The sequence below is a fragment of the Sparus aurata genome, chromosome 12, assembly GCF_900880675.1.
Source record: "Sparus aurata chromosome 12, fSpaAur1.1, whole genome shotgun sequence".
Lineage (NCBI taxonomy): Eukaryota > Metazoa > Chordata > Actinopteri > Spariformes > Sparidae > Sparus > Sparus aurata.
Window position 1 is genome coordinate 8,473,812 of NC_044198.1, and position 21,748 is coordinate 8,495,559.

At 41.9% G+C, this 21,748-nt stretch overlaps 1 protein-coding gene across 4 annotated transcripts in view; it reads right to left on the reverse strand.

The window, feature by feature from the left end:
• rxraa (retinoid X receptor, alpha a) overlaps positions 1-21,748 on the reverse strand; it is a 112,670-nt gene that overhangs the window by 36,562 nt on the left and 54,360 nt on the right. For all 4 annotated transcript variants that reach the window (XM_030435070.1, XM_030435068.1, XM_030435071.1 and 1 more), the window contains exon 3: positions 7,456-7,694. In XM_030435070.1, the coding sequence (XP_030290930.1) occupies positions 7,456-7,694 (239 nt within the window). The remainder of the gene's footprint in view (positions 1-7,455; positions 7,695-21,748) is intronic.

Here is a 21,748-nt window from a genome sequence, read left to right on the forward strand (position 1 = left end):
ACAGCACAGTGTAGCAGATATTAAAATATCAGTGTCAAATCGTCGTAGAAAAAGCTGTATTTATAATGATTGCATCCTGCAGATCATTCAGTCATATTAGGATTGTCCATCAACCAGCAGATAACGAACTGATAAATCTGTTAGCAAGTCATTACAATAGTCTGAGGTTTTCACTTTATTATCAGCATTTCACAATGGCTCTCATTCACTGCTATAGTTTTCTCAAGGTAACCTGGTAGTTTATTGATTAACGTTCACATCAAAGTTACCTGGTGTGTGATTGATTAGCTCTTCAAACAAGAAGTGAGAGCTGATTAAAACCAATTCTGGCAGAATGGATGATTTGAATTTAATGATCAACCTTTATTGTCATTCTTAATGATCTGGTTTTATGTTCCTTGCATCGGTGCTTTTGCTTTTACTGCCTGAGACACTGTGCACTGCGACAGGTCTCACAGGTGTGAGCAGTGACAAAAGTAGAATAAGTCATACAGTAAGTGTCATTACACTTCAGTCATACCGCTGTGCACATGTCTGTCCCCACACAGTGTTGAGTTGCAGTAAGATCACACCACAGATGCAATTAAAGCCCTGAAGGGATTATTTGAAGCTTTAAAATAAATGTGTGCCCCCGAGGCATTGAAACCGCAACGTCTACAGCCTGCGTTAGAAGGCTGCTCTCTGAAACTTAAACCTAATGTTACCGTTTCTATCCCTTATAGCTGCCCCCTCCTCGGATGGCTCGTCTCCTGTGTGGCCCCTACATGTCAGAACACACATACTCAGGCCCGAACGCTATCACACTACGTGACATCCTAGATAAATGCCACTGGGAACATGAAACTGACATGGTATATTCTTCATTTGGCATGAATTCCGTCAACACATTTAATCACGTTTATTCGTTTGGAAGTAATGCTGTTAATTTCTTATTCACTGATGTCATTTCTGTGCTTTCCTGATTTTTTGTGTCTTTCAACTAGACAACACTTCTTTCATATGTTTCACAATTAAAGTTTAAATTGTCATTGTGATAGTGCTATGAATATGTGCTATAAACAGAATAAAAGACAGCCTGAAATGCAATGAATAACAAAAATCATCTTGTTTACAGTACACGTGCTATACATTCGCACTTGACCTACCAGATGCAGTCCTGAATACATGGGCTGTATATTTACACCATTTGACCAATCAGAAGCCCCAGCTGACCATCAGCTACCCTCAGATTAATTTGGTGTACATTTGGTGCCGATTGCAAGGTTAGTTAGCATGAGGGTAGAAGAAGGAGGGAAGAGCTAGTATGAACACGCCATTTGCAGTTAGTTGCAGCAATTTTTTACTGATTTTCATATCATGCAGGTTAAAACAGAAGTAACAGCAGATTAACAAGGCCAATGGGAAACTCTATGATGAGTTTAGCAGAAAAATGTCAAAACAAATCCTGTCCCGAAGTAACGCAATATTTTCTCCACTAAAACCAAAACCCAAATAATTGTGTACCAACCTTCTAGTGAGGCACAACTTTAATTAATTCTACACATCAGTTACACTTCCCTGGACTACAAGTACTGAGGGAAAGAAAAGGCGGTCTCTAAAACTGCTTCTAATTACTACCTGGAGACAGCTTTGGCTAAAAAAACTATTTTCCCCCATCCATTTGAGGGTTGATTGACGTTAGAGAGCCTTAACTGCTCTCCTGGGACCCTACACACAGCCCCTTTGTGCGGCCGTTAGAGCCATGCAGCCATGATGTCATGCAGAGTGACTACAACGAGGTCCATCAAAGACCAGAGCAGCGGAATGGACCTTTATTACTCCCACACAGGAAGGAACGGAGGTCCACTACGCTCCCCTTCTCTCTCGCTCTTTCTCTCTCCCTCCTTCTCCCGAGTGTGTTGTGCCTCAGTCTCCTAGCGACCCCTCGTCTAAACACGACGTACCCAAACTAGCCCATGACATCACCACCGCCGCTCATTTAGAACTTATTAAATGCATGTTCCATTTCTTGTAAAGCATTTACACCTTTTTCACATTAGCGTTTCACCTCCAGAAACACTCGAGCTTTATATGTATTTGTAAGGCGTATTGAGAGACACTGGAGGCCTGTTGTTGGTTTAAGATTCTCAGGAAGGTTTCAGCGGGAGAGCACAGAAGCGAGAGGGGTATAGACCAAGCTGCAAGATGGAAAATGGGAGTCGGATCTGACAATAAAGAACTCCTTTTTTCTCACAGGAAAAAATAAAAAATAAAACAACCCAACAGCTCTCACCATTGTCATTGTCAAGTGTAAAATGTGTTCCAACCCTGCCTATAATCCCTTCCAGCTGCAGAGTTGTGGTCTGTGTGATCGAGACATGGTCCATATTATCGGTGAGTTCAAGCCCGCAGACAAGACCACTGATGGGTCTGATCCTAATGGGCATGGCTGTGGCCTGGTACTGGCCAGATACCCAGGGAGATGTCACGCCACGTTTCCCCTCGCACACAACAACAGAGCTGAGGAGCCCTCTAAGGGCAAAACCACTCAACTAAAGACAAAGTATGCATTTCTTGTTGCAGGCAGAGTCTCTGTTTGTTGACAGTGTGTGTGGCCCTCTTCTGAACAATGTGGACGCTTGCCTGATCTTCCAAAACATAGACGGCAGATAACGGGGATGCACAGAACAGATGCAACATGTTAAAAAGTCTCTCACTGGAAGACAAAACAAAAGCTCAACCGCAGCATGTCAGCATGTCTCAATGTTCGGGACAGAGCTCAGGGGGAAGAGGCACTGTATGAGATGTAAGAATTGGCTGGTGATAAAGGACCGTCTCTCTCTTTACATGTGGTTTGGCTTTTGGAGGATGTAAGATTCCAGTTAGAATGGGAGTTTTGTTCATCCTTTCCCCGCTGTCATTAAGTTGTCATTTGCGCATTTGATGTAAAGGACAGCTAAGGCTCATTGTTTTTGGTTTTGACCAATGTTCATTGAAAATGTCATAGGTCTTGATAAGAACCAGATAAGTTTGTTCAGATTTCCACTTGCATCCATGAATCTAAAAGCTGTGTTTCCTGTTAAAAGAAGACACAGATGATTGCAGTTTATGGCAAACAAGGTCCTCTTGTCATTACAAGACGACAGGAAGAAATAAGACAGGAATTAAAGCTGAAAAAGAAGGTCCATCTGCAGTTGACACGGCAAACTACATTTTTAAAACCCTATTTCTTTCTTTTAACCCTAACCCTGTGTCTTGAGGTGTGTGTGCGGTTGGCATAGGCGGGTGTCTCCCACTGGCCTCTGGGTGGTTAAGTAGGGAGGAGGCTGAGCTGTGACCTCGTTCCAGTCAACTGCTCATGAAAACGGCAAGTCAGCCGAGTGTTAAGAGCAAGTGGCATACGCCGTCTGACTCAAATCACGTCTCATCAGAAGTGCGGCGCCTCACGACCACAGGGCCCTGCCACCATCTTTAACCTCTAACATCAAACTGCCTTGGCTCCACCCTCGCTAAGTAACAGTCAGCAGCTTCGACAGGTCTCAGTTATGCAAACGTTGACGGTTAAGAGCTGGAAACCTCAGAATATGGATACCTGTCAGATTTTGGCTTGGGTGCAACTTGAAATGTTTCAAAGCCGGCACCCAAACGACAATTGACTTTTGGTAGAATAACCAAAATAATAATTTCATTCTATGCCTTTATTGAGTAAGAACACACTTTTTTTTTTTTTTTTTTACTATATCTTTTAAATATTGTTTTTTATTATATAATATGTAATATATATATATTTTTTTACTTTTTAAGTTAGCATTACTATGCAGCAATGATAGATAAACACTTAAATAGCAGTTTATAACACATTATAAAGTAGCAGTATGTAGATAAGTCTAAATATTATTAACATTTTTATCAACAATCATATGATAACGCCAGTATCAACAAAGATTTTGAATTATAATATGCTAAATAAATGTTGTAATTATATGACAATGTCCTCATGGAAGACGTTATAATTGATGACAAATGCTGTACCTTGGTGAACTTGAAACTGTCCTTAAATCTGCTAACTACATTAAAGTTAGTTATAGACCATTTATTTAATGTTTGTACGCTTGTTACTGCTAATCATACATGCAAAATATGGGGGCATATAATCATTAATAAATAATAATAACAATACACAATTTAAAAAAAAAAGCCGTACAATAAAGATAAGGACTAGTAATAGAACAAATAAGACATGTTGGCAGTGAGACAGTGAGCTAGAACTAATATGATATTCCCCTGTTCTTCCATTAAGCCTAGTCCAATATCAATTGAAACATACTTAAATCATCTAAATTTAGAAGTAGACCATATCAAAATTCAACCAAACAACACCAACTTTTAGTACTCGACAATTTGCAATACTTGCTGCTGTAGTCACCACTGAGTTGTTACCAGGGCTACACAATTAATCGAAATTCATCAATATTGCTAAATATAACTTTGATTTAAGGTCAATAATGTGACAAACAGCATTATATAAAGCACTGTAGTGCTGCAAAGAAACACAAATGTTCTCCAGATGTGAGAAGATAAGTTTGTTTTGTACAGACACTAACAAATTGTGATACAAAAATGATCATTGCCACTAATCATGAAAAGCTTGTGGTTTAGCTGTCAAAATGATTACATTATTTGACTAAATTACTGCATAATTTGACAGCCTTACTTGTTAAGGGAAAAAACTATTGATGTTCAAGGTCATTGTAGAATCAGGAAGTGGAAGGTTAAATTTTCTGATTTCCTCAATCTGAATTTGAAGCGTTAGACATTCCGCTTTAAATTTGCATGTGTTTACCACACACTGGCATCGTGAAACGGGTGTGAAGCGAAGGTGGTAAAGAGGGTGTTCGACTCTGACTCATAACCAATCCATCATTGAAAACCTTGTTTTACAAATGAATATGTTTACAATTCTCAAGAGAGGACATTGTTTCGTTATAGAGTTAAATTCACTTATCGGAACTGGAATCTGTCTTTAGATACCCAGCCCTAACTGAAGTTCATGTCAACCATTAATCACCAACAGTAACCTATTAGTCATACCCATTTGCCAAGGTTTGACAACTCCAAGGATAAAATGTGCAAAGTGCAAATTGCAAAGAAAGAGCAGTGGCAATCATCATGTTTTGGAGCCACTTAGACTGGTAACAGCTGTTTCAGCACACTCAATACAATGCTGCTCTGTTAAAGACTGGAAACCAGCCATGACCCATAACACAAGGTAGATACATGCTGTAATTACCGTAGGTACAGTTTGAAAACTGTCAACGGAAACAGCTGTTATACCTTCTTTTTATAAAGCAAAGAAAAATGGCAGCGTTGGCAAAGAGGCAGTAAGGATAAGTAAATGGATTCATTCAACTGAGACAGACTGAGACATACAATGTTTGCTACTTAAACACCCAACCTGCATACAAAGTATGCCGCTCCGGGACAGGAACTGCAGCACAGATGAAAGTGTTGGAATTAAAAAGTGTAGAAGAATCAGAAGGAGAGAGCAGTGGGGAGCGGGAAAAGGGGCTTTCTAGTAATGAAAGATTCTGGCCGCTTTCTGAGACTGCCCCTAATCCACTCTTAACTCCATTACATGTGGGACACTTCTGCGATAAGCCCAACAATGGCGAGGAGAGCCCATTCCATATAGCATTGCATTGCCGATGCACTTTAACACAATTATTAACAAACACAAAAAAGGGCAGCCACCGCATTTCTGGGAGGAAACAATTTCAATTTTAGATATGACTTCCGGACAGAAACTGGGCCACTGCAGGCTTTGATGTCTTAATTGTGTGTGTGTGTTTTTTTAATACCAACGAAACTGAGGCTTATTGATGGAACAAAAGCGACAGAGACGAAGAGAGAGGAAATGGAGATGGTCTGAAAGAGACAATAAATGGGCCAAAAAACAAGACGAGAAAAAACAGAGTAAAGAGGATAGCTGGAAGAGAAGACGAACGACGGGATAGAGAGGAAGGCAAGATATGGCGGCAGAGAGTGACAAATATGCACCAGATAAAGAAGAGAGAGTGACAGAGCTGAAGTACTGTGGAATCCCAGTTGAATAGGCCTTGATTAACTGTGGCAAGAGGTCAAAGCAAGGCCTCTGTCTGCTGGGGCATGGCTTAGGGAAATTATACTGTGTGTGTGTGTGTGTGTGTGTTTGCGTTAGCGACTGTAATTTGCACTTCTGAGACATGTGAATACACTTGTAGGACAAGATACAGAACCATTTGTCTGGTTAGTTTATAGGGCCGCTCAACTTCTGTGTGGATTTGAGACTGAGTACACAGCAATCTCATGAAACACTGTGAGAGACGGCTGTATAATAAGCTTTCTGGCTTCTGACTGCCACAAATGTAGCTTGGCTCGAAATGCTCTCAGACTCATTACCAGAATCCTTGTTTGTATAAAGGAAGATTTGAGCAAATACACTTATTCACTTTCTGGCCAATGAGAAGACCTCTGTCAATATGAAGCTACACGTTAGCTTAGCTTAGCATAAAAAGTGGAAGTCGTGAGAGACAACTAGGCTAGCTCTCAAAAACATGAGTAGGATATACTGGTAAGTGTTATTTGCTTTGTTTATTTATTTACTTTTTTTTTTTTTACTTAATAGCCAAGCTAGATGCCTGCTTCCAATCTGTATGCTAAGCTAAGTGAACACATTTTTGCCTGTTGCTTTGAAATGCTTAAAGATATGAAATGTTCCATTTTTAACAAAAAAAATGCCTCAAAGGTACAAGTGCATTTCATATTGTTATATCTATCTTTCCAGGGAAACACAGGAAACACTGGATAATACATTAGAGAGACACTAATGGAGAACCTGACTAAAATTAACGCAAAAAAAAAAAAAAAGCCTTGAAACATTTCCTCATCTGTAAACATATTTGCCAGAGTCACGTCAGATGGATTTTCATCAGCGTTGGCGTTTGTTTAACGATGAAGACAACATTTATCATGATCCCACGCTGTTTTAGATCACTAAATTACATCTTTTGTTTTCACTGTTTTGATAGAAAGACCCCTACCAGCAGGAATTGCACACTGTGTGTAGAATGAATGAACAGAGAATGGAGAACAGAGACTGGTATGTCTTTAAATGGGACAATACAGGTTTTTTTGAATATAAGGTATATAAAGAAAGTATATAAGGCGTCTAGCACAAGGTACATGGTTCAGGGTAATTCAGAGACTGTATTGACAGCTGAAATTCTAACAAATCAGCCAACAACAGCTCTCAAGTGTCAACCGCACAGGACAAATACATGTTGCTGAAGGTAATAATGTGTGCTGTTACCTTAAAGAACAAAGACAGTTATCTTGTAGACACAATGCCTGCATGTGCATCTGTTGTAGGTATGCCTCAAAACTGAGTGTGTGTGTGTGCATGCAAATGCATGGTTGTGGGTCTGTCACGGGCCTCACCTGGGGGCTGACACTGGGGCCGTAGCCCATGCCGGGCGAGTTCATGGAGTGGGGGCCCATGGGCGAACTGATTACTGAAAAGGGTGAGGCCAGGCCATTCATGGGCGAGCTCAGCGTGCTGATGGGAGAGTGAAGAGAGCCGGAGGGCCCCATGGACGTCGGGCTGAGCAGGGACGGGTGCATTCCCCGGTGGGACGTGGGTGAGCCCAGGGGCGAGGAGGTCACCTGGCCCGACGAGTCTGTTTGGATAAATGGGAAAAAGAGGGAAATTAGAATGAAATCGTGCTTTCATATTTTATAACTTTCACTGCTATCATTTCTAATAATAACATCTTCGTATGAATATTTTGTCAGCATGTTTTTGATTGCAGCTCAATTTTTTTTTAACACCTGATGCACCATAAGACTTTAAAAAGAAAAAAACATTTTTTCAAAACAACATTGTTCGCAAACACCTTTATTTGTTTTTAAAGGATGTTTTCACACTTCAGCTAATTGGTCTTTTTTCCTGACTGAAGATTTTGGCGCTAAGAGTCCAGCACATCTGGTGAGGTGTGAAAGCGGTTGTTGAATCTGAGCAGGATCCAGGAAAATGGACAATTAAGCAAAAACCTTCGAGACAATTAAATCCAACAAAAGCTCTTGTGAAGAAGTCCAGACGCAACGTGTGTGTCAATGGAGGCAGACTACGATGTCGTCACAGTACTTCCCTTGCTCTTTCCTGCACTGATTCTGCTCTTCAATGAGGAGTTTACCTCTTCACAAGTGCTTCCCTCTGGGATCTATGAGGACAGGATGTATATCTATAATGTATGTGGTTGATGAGTGGAGTACTGCGCCCTGGAGGACTGAATATACAACCTTGTACCAGAGCTGAGGGGGAAGTGAGAGAGAAGGATAAGGGAAAGGTCATGTGTAGTATGAGGAGCTTATCTTCTGTTTCTGTCTGTGTTCTCCCTCCTAGGCTCTGTCCCGCTCTTTACCTCGGCTGTGTGGGCCATCTTCCAATCAGCTGTCAACACAGAAGATATGGGACAGGCAGGAGTGCCAGCAGAGAAGGAGGGTAGTGTGGTGTGTCACTGTGAATTTGGCGACAGCAGGATTGTATGTGTGCTGATAACCCCCCTACGCTTTTGTCTCATCTTTCAACACGTCCTTTCACTCTCTCATAGTTTTTATTTACGATAATCTCTGCCCGTGCTTCTATTTGCCTCCTTTGTCCCTCCCTCTTCTGTCTCATCAGCACATCGCAGAAAAGGGACCCCTCTTCTTTTTCTGGACTACATGTGGAAAAACTTTACTTGACTCTTGAGAAATGCTGACTGTATTTCAGATTTTTAAAGGAGTCATCACCTGGTTTTTTACATATCCAGTCCCTCTCGGATCGCTTTGGATCAATTCTTAAAACTTATTAGAAAAAAAAAAAAGAAAAAAAATCAAACATAGAGCTTGTTCTGACACTTTTTCGTACCGCGACTTTCTCACGCGAGATTATGCGCGAGGTTTTGACCGGTCCGGATGTGCATTGTATTAATATGTAATGAGGCGCGCGTTGATTGGCCGCAGGAAGGACAGAGCCGGAATGGGGGCGAGCCTGCATGCACACAGACTCCAAAACATAAACAGCCCCCTGTCATGGCGCACACACTAAATGACGAACCTTACGGAATTCAGGCATTTATGTACGAGCCGGAGTCGGAAACCGAACAGGAGAGTGAAGAGGCAGAGACGGTGGAAGAGACACGTTTACAGCAGGATGTCTCTGAATGGTAAATTCTTTTTTTTCCGTCTTACTTTTCACACTCGTGTTTTACATGTAAGACCTGAGTTTTAATGCTGGCGGTGACGATGTATGGCGTGAAAATGACAGAGAAATAAGCATATTCGGCGTGCTCACTCTGGCTGAGGACGGATGTGAGCCGATGCATATGCAAGTAGCCTCCTGTGGTAACGTCACCACAGGAGCAGAGTCAAAATCTCGTGCTTTAGGAACGCGCACTATTGTGCGCTATTTCTGTTCGGAAAAAGAGCCAAAGCGAAAAAAATAAGCCACTTTCAGACTCCAGCTTTTCAGGCAAGTTTCAACAGAGGTCCAACACCAATATGCATGATTTAACGAGAGAAATTGCGATTTCCGGGTGATGACTCCTTTAAGAATCAATTAATTCATGTCCGTGTGGCAAGAATCCAAGAATGAACAGTTTAATGGGATCCTGTCCTTTATTTTTCTTTTTGCTCATTCACTACAAGAGGGATTCAGCACCCCGGATTTAAGTTATATACTTAAGTGCAACAAGTTGTGCCTTACATATATGGTTTTAGCCTCTCAGGCATGAAATCTGCTGTTTGTAACCCATCTTACATTGCCATGAAATGGACATCTGTCTTGTTTTCGATTGTGGTTGGTCAAAATGCTCGCAAAAGCAGCTTAATCAATCATCACTGATCACATTGATAAAATTGCTAGCCCTTTGCATTTCTTGGCAAATGATGAATTTGTACAATATTAATTAGTTATTAATTCAAACAGATTCAGTCTTGTAATTATCCCCGAGTAAAGATTTTTTTTTCTCTTTAAATTTCTTACAAAAACTACTACAATGCACCTTTATGTAATTTTCCAGCTTGCAGTTGGAGCTGATGTGTTGGACCATATATACCATAAGGTAATTAAAGCAGAATCATTAAGCAGGAATGCTTTCTGGCAATGCTGGATTGACAGGAATTCTGCACTGATGTGATTAAGTGCATTAAGTTCATTTTTCAGGTATTTCTAATTATATAACAATAATTAGGATTATTATCATTTTCTATTTTCACTGTTTCTCAATCAAATTTCCTGGAATGTACAGTGAACCATTTAAAAGGAGTTGAACACTGTGCAACAGCAACGCATCCAAATTGAACAGCTGACATAAGGTTGCTTGAGTTCACCTCTGATGATGAGTCATTTGTCCTAACATACCCTCTTTTACCCTGTCCTGTTCTGACACAACAACTTTGCCCTCACTGCAGCGAGGACATGGACTAGTTATGTAATATGTGCGCTTGTCTATCAAACTCCATCGTTTCATAAGTGACCAGGTTCCTCTGTTTCCACACAGTGGAATAAAACTGATGGATGGCTCGATTAGCTGTCAGCTGAGAATAAGGAGCCTGGTTCATGGCAATTTTCCTGGATCGCTCTGTTTCCGTCCCAGCTGACTTTACAGTTTTTTTTTAGTGTGTGTGTGTGTGTGTGTGTGTGTGTGTTTTGAGGTGTGTTTCTGCTGTAAATTTTCTCTTGAATGCAGGAAGAAATCTTTGCATCTTTGTCCCCCGCATCAGCAATCCTCAGGACGGCAACCTAGCTCGCAGCTCAGCCAAGCCAAACACATCCAGCACATCCTGCCTGCCTCAAGAGCACTTCCTGTGCGCGCATACACACATACACACACGGGTCCCGTCCTTTTGCAAACAAACACACATCCTTCTTAATAAAGGGCTAACAACGGCTCTGCATCTAGCTGTATTAGTTCAGTGTTTAATCCTCTGACTGATACCCCTCAAGCTTCTATCCCTCTGATTACAGTTTTTTCCCCTAAAATGCGCCCACACACATAATTCCTGAAAATTAAATAAATAAAGAAAAAGCTCTCCCTGAGCCAACAATTCCCATAACCCTTCGCCAATTGGGTTTTAATTCAGGCAGATAAACCGAGCCGTGGCATTAGTGTTGCCAATCTGCTATTGTAGGTCTCAGCGGGGGGGGAGCTCAGCTGACAGCGTCCCAGCAAGGCCCCACCTCGAGGGGGATGACAGAAACGGGCTGGGAGGTAGATCACACTGTTTATGTCTCTTTCTCGCCTATTCATTCCTTATGTCTCTCTCTCCTCCACACTCTTTTTTTTGGGAGGAGAGGAACAAGTGGAGCAGAAAATTAACTGAAAAGTCTCTGCACATCTGACACTGTCAACAACATCATCGAGTCTCTGATGCTCTTTTTCCACATGAACATGAATGTGGTCAAATTGCTTGTGATTCATATAGATCTCTCACAGCTAAATGTATGTGTGTTTGCATGTGTGTGTGTGTGTGTGTGTATGTTTATTCTTGTTGGAGTTGGGTTGCCAGTGTAGGATTACAGCGGGATGAAAAGGACTCTGTCCTAATCCTCCCCGGAGAGGAGAGGAGAGGAGAGGAGAGGAGAGGAGAGGAGAGGAGAGGAGAGGGGATACTGTAAAGACACAGAAGGTTTGGTTTTTAAGGAGAAAAGAAGAAAGGAGACAAGGAGAGGAGGGGAGGAAATAAAAAGGTGTATTTATAAGGAGAGGAAAAAGGGGGGGGGACTGAAAAGACATACAGTACAAAGAGAGTAGAGGAAAGAAGATGAGGTGAAGAGGAACCTAAAAGACATATAAGGAGAAAACAAGGACAAATGTATGTCCGAGAGTAGAGGATAGGAAACAATAAGGAGAAAGGGGACAAGGAGAAAAGAGGAAACAAGCAGGGGGCAGGAGGAGACAGGGATACCAAAATATGTTCGAGGAGGGTAGAGGAAAGAAAACTACAAGACGAAAGGTGACAAGCAGAGTGGAGAAAACAATGAGAGGAGGATAGATGAGGTTTGTTGATAAAGGACCCAAAATATGTAGAGGAAAGGAAACAAGGACGAGACTGGGAAGAGAAGGAAAGAACAAGCAGGGTAATGTAATGCAAAGATAAAGGAAAGAAGGAGGGGAGCACTGGGTTTTTTTTACAGTCTGTCATATTGAAATATAGTGCCTCAATTTCTTCATACAAGACTTTCATGTCAACCTGGTGAACTGGAAAATGAAAGATGTTTTACCAGCAGTATTGAGAAAATACAGCAAGCTCAGGAAACGCTTTGCACTGCAGCAAGCATAAAATAAACATTATCTTAAGATTACTTTACTTAAGAGTGTGTAAGAAGCAAACCAGTAGGCGGAGGCAGCCCAGTGGAGGAGAGGGGAATACAAATTACTGAGGCATCCGCGGTATTGCAAAAAAGTTGCAGTCTTCAAGGTTCCCTGTGTGCCAGTACACAAACAGATTGGCTTCTGAGCGTTGTCGTTTGCAGCCTTTGCCTGTCAATTGGCCCGGTTCGCTGGGCACACAAAAGCACAACTGACAGCTACAAATAAGCAAATTAGGGCCCATCTTCCAGGCAGGCGCAGACAGAGCTCCCCACTTATCACTTCTGTACTCCATACAAGCATCTCCTATTTCTAAACAATGCTTCCCGCCCTCGCTCTCGCCTTTCTTGCTCTTTTGTTCTGCCTTTGGGTGTGATTACACGGAGGAAATTTGCCAATTTGTGTCTGGCTGTTGCTGGCTTGTGCATTTAGGAGATGATGAATTGGTGATTGAGATGGAGATGGATGATGGCATGAAAAAGAGATGGTCCTCGACAGAGAAAGAACAGCAAATGGCAATTTTTTTTTCAGACGCTCGACACAGCATGTGTTTACATTTTTTCAGCAGCAAAAGGTGGAAATACCATAAAGTTGTTTAGGTTTGTTCAGGATGAAATCAAAAGGAATTTTAGAGGCCTCACGATTGCCTCGGAAAGAGGGGTGCAGGTTTGGTTTGAGCTGCTTTGGGAGGCACTAATGAACAATCCATTTTGCAATTGGAGTATCAGGTCTTGTTGAATTAACTGCTACTAGAAGAGGAGGATGTGCTGAGGTCTCTCCAGTTACACTCAGTTACTGATACTCTAACTGCTGGCAGGGGGGGGAGCATATCCTGCAGGAACAGCAGAGGGTGCACTGTTTGTCAGCTAAACAGACCCTGTGGTGAAAGGTGACAAGCTGGAGGCTCAGAGGGCCTCTGTAACAAGAAGCTACCTGACCATCTCACCTTAACTCTTTTTGTCATTTACATCCCCCTGCCGACTTTGTTTAAATAAGGCAAAGGGCACAGCTGATACAGTGGGACACAGTTGCACAAGTTGCTTGATCTCCATAGAACTGTTACATTAAAACAGACTCTGACTTGGCAGGAACATTTCAAGTTCTTCCAATAGCAGTGATTTTCAGTTTGGGTTTCAGACCCCCTCAGTGCGTCCCGAGAAAAATATGTACAGGATGTTCAATGATCAATGTGAAACAGGAGGAGAAAGATACGCACTTCTGCACCACAAAATAATATGAACTTTGGCTTTAATAGAGATGGGTTTTTAATATAGTGTATTCCTTAGCTTACTACTGTGATAAAGCTTTCCCCCTTTTCATCACGTTGATTTAAACCTAATGCTTCTGTGCATGTGGGTGTTTGTGCCCATTTCTGCCTTAAACACTGACCATGTCATGACCAATAGACCTCATGGGGACCAAAGACCAGTCATAATGCAGCAACAAGTGATTTCCTGGCTAAGTTTACAGATAAGGTATGAATTGAGGTTAGGTTAGGCCCATTGGGTATGAGCTGGTAATGGTTAGGGTTAGGTTGTATACGACTAATTCATTGGCTAGTGGCAAATAGCTGAGTCAATTGCCTGTTGTTCTTTTTGGGTAAATGTTTTTTTTTTTCATTTTAGTTTGCTAGTATAATGGCCTGCCACTGAAGAACAAGCGACAGCAACTGCCCAGCAACAGATTTTGGATCGGGGAGCTTACCCAGAAAAAGACAACATGTAGAGCCAGAAAATGTCAACATCTAACTCAGTGGATTGAGGATTCCTGTCAACCAGAATTAGAGCTGAATAGTTCTGGTGGACGATGGATAAAAAATACAAAATAATACTGAACAAAAAGAGTCGTTTATGAGTCAGTTCAGTATTGGCAGGTGAATGAAACTGTGTTTGGAGTGGGGACTCCCCCACCCCCTGCATGTGCTGCCAACACCCACACAAATATATTGGCATTTGCAAGTTGTAGAAAATTTTAGCGTATCACCCAACCATAACTTGGATACAAACTTGTTTTGCAACATACTAGTTCAACCAACCTCTTCTGAAATGAAGCAATCTAAAAGGGGAAATCCCCGTCTTGTCAGCAGCGCATATATACATGTAACCTGTGAGGATGGGTTACATCTTCAAAAGAACTTCTGTCTCCACGCAGCTTCTACAGAAAAAGACTACTTATGATTCAACTGGCTGCAGAACTTACACCAATGATTGCATTCCCTAACTAGCCCATGAGCTCATGTTGCCTCTGCCACCAGCAAAGAGATGATGCATTATAGATGGAAAGTACACCCCAATACCCCCCACAACAGTCTGAATCATGCTGAGAGCAGATGAGACCCCCACCTCTGTCTTTTTCTCTCTCTCTCTCTCTTTGACCCGTTTTACTCCTGCAGCTTCGTATGTTTCTCTCCCTCAACGTCTCTTTCACCTCACTTCTGTGACCCCATCCATTTTTGCCATCTTTTTTTCCAAACGCATTTGCAATCATAAACATATGCTTATGCACAAGGCAGACAGACGCTTATTTTTCACTCTGCGGCTAACTCTGCTCCTCTATTATTCATCTACTAGTGCCACAGTGGAGATTTAGTGAAACATGAGGGCGTGGGATGCAGGGAAAAACAGAAGGGAAGGGCTCGAAAATCTCAGTAAATCGCATACTTTGTGTCCAATAGCTGTTTTGCCTTTAAATGTCTTCATTCATGATCAGCGGAATTGACTGTCAATAGGCAGAAATCATCACCATGCTTTGGGGAGTCAGCACTCACACGCATACAGCAGTGCCAGTTTTAGGTTAATACCCCTATAGCTTCTGTCCATCCAACATTCTCCAGAGAATCTTAAATCTTCCACTCCAGCACGAGCACACACAAATGCAGTCCGCAGATCCTCAATTCATATCCTTGCACAAACAATGGGCTTTTCTATACCTCTCTCCTGGCGACAGGTCAGCCGAGAGATGATGCCATTGGTGTGACAGCAGCCAGGAAAAAAATCTGTCATTTCATGGATTGAGTTTGGCGTAAATGAAGCAGCCATGAGTCACTTGCACCTGCACCGCAGTGCATTAACAAACTGCAGTTTCCTCCGAGGGAGAAAGCTGCATGAAGCTGCGGCCTGTCGACAATAGCGCATCTGCCGTTTTTTTTGTTGTCGTTGTTGTTTTTTCCACCGTCTATTGATTTGAGGCGACAAGCAGATTTTTTTTATTATTCACAGGGACATTTTAGGAGAGGCAGGTGAGTCAGTTTTTGACGCGCACGAAGCGCCAGAGCACAGTCGGGATGAAACGCTCATCATTAGCATTTCTCCGGATGTGTACAGAGGAAGAAGAGAGGAGAGGGGGAAAAAGATTCAACAAAAAAACCCAAGAGATTCAGTTGGTTGCGTAAAAAAAAAAAAAAATCCAGAGCCCAAAATAAACCAGGAGACGGTGTAACAGCTTCACTTTTAGAGTTTTTACCGCTGATGTCTATATCACCATGACGACAGCAGGCTGATATTTTACTCCATGGGGTCTCTATGTTTCTATGTGTGTTTTTGCAACAACACTTCATACTTTCTGTGGTTTAAAATTGTACGCCAATGTCAACATGTTGTGAGTGCATATATGTCCATGTGTGCTCACTAATCTGGGGATGTCAGCCTACTGTTTTCGCCTACATAAACAGACTTATCTGGTCCCTTCAGTTAAGGTCCAAAGAGTAAATATCCCAGTCTGATTTGTTTACTCTGTGGATAGGGGAGAGGCAGTGGGAGTATGTGTGTGTGTTTAGGGTGGCAGGAAGTCAGTGTAGGCGGGGCATTAACTGGTTGATGACATGTCAAAGGGTGATGTAAAACATGATGAGCCCTAGCTACTGCTTCTTTTTTAAATGTCTCAATGATTTCTACATTGCTTGATTTGCCAACAAATCTTTGCATTCTAAAGGCTGTTACTGTAACCAGTGATGAGTGTTTTTGCTTGATAAATGAATGGACTGGATGGATGGATGCAAAACACTCCATCCAACTACCCCAACTCACACTCATCTCCCCTTGTTTTTAAAGGGTCTACAGGGATTATACTTCACTAGGCACACAGGACAAAAAACTATTCTCATCCTTTCAACTGAACTCAAAATGCCTTACTTCCCTTTGTAGCGAACCACATCTTCTATTGATCGAGAACCGCTCCAGTGTCACTCCTTGTTTCTGGTTTCACTGTGGGTATTTAGTGCTTCAGTGGGCAGGGACGATGCAGTCAATTAGTCAATAAATACAAACACCTGTTCCCTGCCTGTAAACTTCTCATGTAGTAGACTTGACAGCTATTTTTGCCCATTGAACAGACAAGTAGTTTCAATGGTATTTCTGGTTTTACTCAGCCCCTGGTAAGACACACTGGCAGCTGTAATTGGTGGTTCAAGAGATAGACACTTTGAAGCCATGACGCCTTACGTCTGATAATGGTTCTTTTTTCTTTTGTCAGACACTCACACTGATCTTGTGACAGCAAGATGGAAAATGTCATTTTTGGAGATATTATGCAAACCTGAGACTGATCAGGAAAAAAATAAAAAATAAAAAATGGATGCACAACAAAAATAAATGCATTGCAATGTCATCCATTGATTTCTGGACCACTGTTATGGACATCTTGGTTTTCTGGAGCCATACATGACCATATTTTTCCAAGAGAGTGGCACTAGGGAGGTAACTGATTGCATCTGACGAAGAACTAAATGAATTGTTGTGGTTTCAACGTATCAATCACAAGGTAGCCTTCAAGGCCTTCAAGCAAACCCAGCTTTACTAGTCTGTTTGCAAAACAAACAAGATGCTGCATTGGAGGAGACATGAAACTAACGACTGAGACAGATGGAATGGTCATGAGAAAGAATGTATAGTTAATTCACTTCAGCATTGGCCTCACCTTTAAGATGGTCAACGATGCAAAACAATGCACTAAAGCAAACAAATCAGTTGCAGATCGAAGCATTTCATCAGCACCTCTGAGATTTGGAACTTTGCAAGTGACATCACAGCCTTTTTTTGAATGCACAAATAATACTTGATGACAGGGTTTTATTGTTAGTCGTCCGTTCCCGGCGGCCTTTGTGCTTTTTATGATCCCTGCACAACTAAAGACACGCTACGCGCGAAAATAATACACTGTGTTTACAAGGCTTTTCCCCACACTCATTACTTCAAATCCAACATCCTCATTACAGTAAATGAGGCTTGAAGGTGCAAAAAAAAAACAAAAAAAGCCACGTGGTAGTGCTGAGGGCCCTAGCTTCAACAGTGTAGTCTGTTGAGAAGAGATATGATCAGACAGTGCAGCTGCAACTATAGCTGCTCCATTGTGACAGCTCAAATCAAGAGTAACTAAGCCCTTCATCCTGTCTGTTAAGGCCCCTATCTGATGGCATCCATGAGCCGAATAAAAGAGAGAATGCATGTGCGAATGAAAAAGGCCTTAATGTGAGATAAGTGGCAGAAAAGACCCAAAACAGGCCACCCATAATTTCACAGTAGGTGGGCCGCTAACAGCCATCATTTGATACAGTGTTGATATAACCCGATTCTTTTTGCCTGCTGAAACAACTGCCCTCATTATAGACTTAATTCTTTCCCTCCCACCTCCCTTTTACTCTTTTCTGTCTCTCGCAGGCTCCCTTCATTTTCCTCTTATTTCAATTCACTGCCCTGATATCATGTGGATGAAAGCGCCAGCTCCTGGGGCAAGCCGGTGCCCTCGGTGACTTTTAAGTGTCTGAGGAGGCCATGGAGCCGCGGCTGGCTGTGGCGAGGTGCCAGCTAAGCCACAGATTACTGGCGCTACTGCTGACTGTGGCCCCGACTGCCAACACTCTGATCTGCTGATATGGCCTAATTGTTCTCTTTAGCTCAGAGGTGATATACCATCTCCCCGGCCAGCCTGCGAGCAGAGCTGCGCGATACGAGGCTGAGCAAACGCTGCTGGAAATACTTCAGTGTAAAGTGTCTGACATAGTGCTTGACACGTTCCAGAGATAATTATAGACAAGGCTGATCTATAGGAATGTGGAGAGAAGCCAAAATGATGTGTGGTTTAGCAAAAGGAATATATTAGTACAAGGAATCAATGTATGTGTTTTTCCGGGTCGCTGTCAACCATTTTCCTTATCATGACATTCAAATTGCAGCTTGTGTATTGGCCTGTTTTGGAAAACTAGTGCTATCAACCTCCAGTATGCCTCCATTAAGCTCTGGCATAAGTACTGTATTTAACTGTGTTGTGGCAAAACTATGAGGGTGCTCAGCATGCTGACCTTTCAGATGGACAAAAGAAATGCTCCTCATGTTTCAGGAGTGGTTGAGACATTTCTAAGGACATGTTGGTCTTTCCTGCCATGAAAGATGTCACCATTGGATTGTCTGGTGATTGAATCCTGGGTGACCATATCCGCTGTTTTATATCCATTTGCTCAATACTGCAAAACCGTTTTATAGCCACCTTTCAAGCTCAAAATTTTGATTTTAGGTGAAGAATCGCACTCGAAAAAGTTGATGTGGGAATGAATATCGGTGTCAAAAGCTCTTTTCAGCAAAGATGATGGGACTATATCAGACAGGCGAAAAAGTCTGCTATACAAGAGGATCATTTTGGTTTTGCAGCAGTATTACATTGCTAAAAAAACTTAACTCGAGGTATCCTCAACAACTCTAGTATCATTTGGCTGTGAATAGTTGGCTGAACTTTATTCTCAACGGCCCTAAAGTCGAGTTCTAAGAAGTGGTTGCAGCAGAGTCTTCTGATGAAATATCGAAGTGCCAAACAATGGCAACTGGACTTGCTTGAGTTTCTTGAGGTCCCCTTTCATCTGAAAGTAGACCTTTCAGTTCTGCATTTCTGCAGGATGCGTGAGGAAACCCTGGCACAGCATCTTACATTGCCTAGTACTATCCATCAGTCACTCTTTGTTTTGTTTTGTATCATTGGAGGTCCTTAGGTATTTGGTCCTTTTAAGGTCCACATTGTAAGAAAGTTGATTTTTGAGTCTGATTCCCAACTCGTAGGATGGGTCAGTCGCCATTCCAAAGTGTTTCTTTTTGAAGAGTTTGGGAAACCAAAGCTTCAGACTTTCTTACAGAGTGGAACTTTAATATCAAATTATTTACAACCAATAAGTGGATTAAACAGCGGATCTTAAATTGACAAGATGCTATCAAACCCCAAACCCTTTACAGTAGGCCTCATCATCTTTATTAGCTTTATATGCACCACAAATATGCACCTTTCCCTTGAGACATTGACTGCAAAAAGAGAGAAAAGACTACAGAAATGGAGTTGTGATATACAGATGAGCATGGTGAATGCATCACAATGGCTGTCCTTTGGGTGCCAGCTTATTTCAGGAGCTGCTACTGACAATAGCATGTTGATCAAAGACATGGCATGGAGCGATAATTACCACTGCAGCCTGGGGAGCTGCCTTCAGGAGAGGGAGATTACATTCGCAACTGATGTTCTTCAGCCCTTTTTGAGGACTTGTTACCTTTTCACCAACATGGCAAGCAGCAAGGGTAGTTAATATACTCCAACATGTTAAGGAACATCAGACTTTTTGAATGACCTTAACCAGATGAGGTAGAGATTGATTTTTGAATTCTGTACACTGATGATTATGTAAGAGCTTCGACTTTGCTCATCCTCTTATCCCTGTGAAACCCCTGCCATCAAGTAAATGGGTTGGCGTTTCTCGATAACAAAAAAAAAAAAGGGAATCTAATATCTGTGCTGCGATGACCCTCTGAGCTGTAATGTCTGAAACTGTTGTGTGAATCCAACTAACCGCGGAAATGTGAGGCAGCCAGGAAGCCATGATTCATAGAGCTTCCTCTTTTGTTGCACCCAGAGATGAAAATCTCAACGAAGGCCCTTATCTGGCTCGCTCACTGCCAAAACACACTTGAAGGCACATGGCCAAGCGTACACATATAAACAAAAACACAGATAGAGATAAGAACCTGACTGCAAAGCACAAGGTTGGGTTTAACTCAACAACAGCAGTCACGTGGAATCTGATAAATGTTTTTGATTATTTTCACAGATTTGTGTTACGACCTAAGCAAGACATGATGATGTATTAACTATTTAGATAAGTTGTCAGGATGTCAGGAAGGTGGGGGATGACACAAAGGCAAGCTTTGGAAAATGTTACGTAATGTGTATATAGATTATATGCAACACATATTTTGCAGATGTAAGATCCAATAAAAAAAAAATGTGTCCATCAGGACACACCCAACCCCCCCCCAAAAAAAAAAAACAATGAATAATTGAAAAAAAAGTTTCTGACTTGACATATAAATAAGCTTTGCTATATCCAAATCTTAAGAGTTCAATGTTGTTTTCTTAAATTTTAGCTCATTAATATGGGGAGGTCACAACAAGCACTCTTTTGTTATGGTGCCTGTGGTATTGTTTTTGGGTCATATTGTCCAGACATCTTTTCAAGGTCTGCAACCAGGTAAACCAGCAAAGCAGCAGGTCATACCAGGGCCTTGTGCCCCCGTTTGCCCATTTCCTTTTTTCCCCCATAAAATAAAAAGAGAAAAAAAAGAGGGGGGGAGGAAAGAACGTGGGGGGTCTATTCACGAGCTGCCTTTGAGCCCGGGCCAAACCAAATAAAACAATCACACTTACATGTAAATGAGCAAAAAAAAAAAAAAACTGCCTCTGATGTGGAGGAATGGAAGAAAAATCAATCAACAAGGTGCGTCTGCTCGCTTTCTAAGTGCCTTGTTATGACTCAGCGGTCATAAAGCCATCAGTCTGTGAAGAATAATTATGCCAATTACTATGGCGGAAAAACAAACTGTCCCTTCCCTCTGGTGACATCAGGATGAGGAATTTGCCACTTGACGACTTGTTCAGAAGCAGCAGGTGATGGACGATTTCCATTTGTATCGAGGAAGTGCAGAAACACTTCAAAAGTTGAACTCTGTGTGTCTACTTTGTGTGTGTGTGTGTGTGTGTGTGTTTGATCCTGTGCAACACCTGGACTGGGCCCAAGGCAGATGTTGGCGAACACGTCGGCCCGTGTCCAACCCTCCTGGCTTGGTTTGGAGAGACAGCATCACGGCCCATAAAAATAGTTACTGCTCTCTTCCACAAAGCTTGACATGTTTACATGTGATTTAGGATAACAGATCGTTTTAAATTAGTGTCAGTTAGGACAAAAGAAGCTGGTTCCAATTTAGCTTTTGGGACACAGAAAGAATATCAGAGCCTTTTTTTTTTTTGCAAAAAGCTTGAATTTATTGACTATATTACAAGCCTTTGAGCCCCCAGTCTCTTTCTTTCATTTTTTTCTCTGTGATTATTCTTCTTCTGTGACGTGCTGGTCT